At 37.2% G+C, this 2,909-nt stretch overlaps 1 protein-coding gene across 1 annotated transcript; it reads right to left on the reverse strand.

Moving 5' to 3' along the window:
• Positions 1-388: 388 nt before the first annotated feature.
• Positions 389-2,683, reverse strand: LOC134534005 (broad-complex core protein isoforms 1/2/3/4/5-like). Its single transcript, XM_063371893.1, has 2 exons — positions 2,463-2,683; positions 389-1,369 (listed from the first exon to the last, which is right to left on the reverse strand). Exons 1-2 carry the CDS (start codon positions 2,467-2,469, stop codon positions 1,119-1,121), a joined length of 258 nt encoding a protein of 85 aa, XP_063227963.1. The 5' UTR covers positions 2,470-2,683; the 3' UTR covers positions 389-1,118.
• Between the last annotated feature and the right edge of the window lie 226 nt (positions 2,684-2,909).

The raw sequence follows: 2,909 nt of genomic DNA on the forward strand, positions 1-2,909 counted from the left end.
ATGCATGCATTTTTTTAAATTAAATAAATAAGTAAAAACTCCTACAATCTTAACGCTTTAACTCTATAGATGCAGGAAACTACATTACTAACCACACTTTTTAAAGTCAATAGTTATAAAACAGTAAATATAAAAAAAATTAAAAACATTATCAACCTATATTTTTTATAATCAAGCACTATAAGCAAGTCTATTTTGATCTTGTCATATAGCATGACTAAATAAATATGTACAGTGATCATTTCAAGCAGTTTAAATATTATCATACATGCAGCTCTTCATGACCTACTTGGTACCTATTTCATGTCATAAAGTAGCCAGTAGCATTGACTTAATGTCAGTGAGAGAGCTAATAATGCCAAAAAATCAAAGAATGCAATTGTTTTTTTTTTTTTTTAATTTTAAGGAAATACGTAACATCACTTAAACATACAAGCAGAACAATTTTCAAGTAAATGTGAAATAATGAGCTTCTACTTGCCAAAGTTCAAACAAAGTATGTTACAAAAGGAACACAAACAGTAAAAGTTTTTTTTAAAAATAAAATTTTTACTGATGATATGGTTAAATCACGATCCCAACAAAAAAAATTGATGATCTGCACATGAGAAATGTAAAGTATTTAAATTTCTCCACCCTTCATAAATGCTCAAAACGAGAACATATTCACTTGTAAAACTTAAACTTTTAAACAGCCAGGCCAAAAGTTTGCACTTTTTTTTCCTAGTCGTGAGTATTCATATGGCACCTGGAAGTTTCTTGTTTTCGAAGGGCACTGGGTACACACTTAGTACAGTCCACCGGATTTGATTTGTCGGAGTTTTACGTCACACGGCGCAATGCACGGAGGCTTATTAAACACAGGAGACCTCCACAACTTTAACGGAGTCCAAATAATTTTAGGTATCTCCTCTGTGCTCATAAATTCGAGTCGTGCAGGGAAAAGGAAGGAAGGAATAGGCATCACAACCCCTCATCGTACGGGCATGACGTGTTAGCGATTGCGTCCGCTGAGAAACCTTTTGTTCTGCTGGTGTATCTGTTGGAGTACTATATGGATTTGTTCGCATGAGCAGAATTGAACAGTTCTGCTGGTCGGTCGTGAGCCAACGTGGCGGTCACTGGTCTCCCGACGGGCTCGCCGACACCTCCTCCTGACACGGGCGGAGGCTGACGCCGCGGTGGTACACGGACATGTGGTTCTTGAGGCTGTTGCGAGTGCGGAAGACGCGGTGGCACACCAGGCACGGCGCGGCGGCCGTGGGCAGGTGCACATCCCGCACGTGCACGGCTATGCTGGTGCGATGGAGGACCTTGAGGCAGAACGGGCAGCGGCTGTGCCACACCTTGCTCGAACACTCGCCGCGGCCTGCGAACCAGAGCACGCACGCCGCCGTGAGCCAAGACTCCGTCCACGACGCTGTGCACACTCGTCAACTGTGAAGCAACACAGACTAGTGACAAAACAGACCGCGTGCGTGAGCTGTGGCCTCGACACAGAATGTCGTATTTGCCACGGCGGACGCAGGTGGCACATTTTTAATGTTACAAAATCTCACAAATTTTTACTATGTCTTAATCATAAATAATATTATCTTGTACTCCTTAGTTTTTGTCTGTCCAGTAGATGGTCTGTTTGGTAGCTATGGCCTCGTGTCTGGATTGTGTTCATTGTTTGTGTAGATGTATTTTTAATTGTGCCTACCATTAAAGGCCACTGAGCTGTTGGTAGGGACGTCACAAAACCAAATATATAAATAAAAAAGCAGAACATGCTTGATTTTTGTGATCTGTGCACATTGACATACATGCTGTGTCAAAATACAACTTTACATTTTTTATACAAACAAAAGTTGTATGTCTGTGGAGCATTAGGTATGTATTTGTAAACAAAAACATGTGTCATTTTTTACATAATTGATTTTGACAGCCACATTTACGAATATCAAAAGTTAGGAAGAGGGGTGTGTACAGTCCTTGCCATGTTAATAATTTAAGTTAAATTGAAACCACCTCCAATTCCCCCCCTGTTCCTCCTTTTCCAATTTGTCATAACATTATTTTTTTGTTATAATGAAGGTGAATTCTAATTCCTTGCTAATGTGTTGTTAACATCTTTGTTTAACAACACACACTTCATGATGGCATTTTTTTTTTACTATTCTTTCAAGTTCAGTACCTTTCAAAGCAATAAAACAAACTTTTAGCTTTAGCCTTTATAAAGCTATGATTTTGGTTGGTTTGCTAACCAGTAGCTAACCACAGTAAATTAACTTTAGAACAAACACCCAACTCTATACACTAATATCTCCATGGCTGAATTGGCAAATTGTAAGCCCATCTTGGAACCAAGCACAGAAGACAAAATCAGACTACATCATTGGTCTGTTCGCAGCATTCAATGCTCATCCTATGAGATGTACATACGTACATATAAAGCATTGCATTTATTGAAAACTTACTTTTCATTGTTTATCCTTCACCAGTAATACATCCTCTTTGCATTCCATTGTTTTTCCTGAAAAAATTACTTGCAGCTTAGGAAATCGAACAAAAAGTACAAATGGATATCATATTTAAATTTGATCGGACAATGTTTACTTCATGTATAGAAAAATAACAAAAATTGAACCCTCTCAGGTTTTACGAAATTAGAATCTTCTATGACATACCTTACCACCAAGTGTGTGCAGGAAATATGTGCCTATAAACTTAATTGCTTTAAATTCTCTAATTCTGAAATACTTTCAACAGTGAAATTATCAATTATGTATTTTACATATAACACTTTTTTCTGATGACATGATAAATTATTATAATAATAATAATTTTTATTATTAAGGATGTGTAGTACCTAGCAGATCAATATTTAATATTTATGTGAAAAGTGCTCTAATTGTAGACTTTTT

This window comes from Bacillus rossius, chromosome 7 (genome assembly GCF_032445375.1).
Source record: "Bacillus rossius redtenbacheri isolate Brsri chromosome 7, Brsri_v3, whole genome shotgun sequence".
Lineage (NCBI taxonomy): Eukaryota > Metazoa > Arthropoda > Insecta > Phasmatodea > Bacillidae > Bacillus > Bacillus rossius.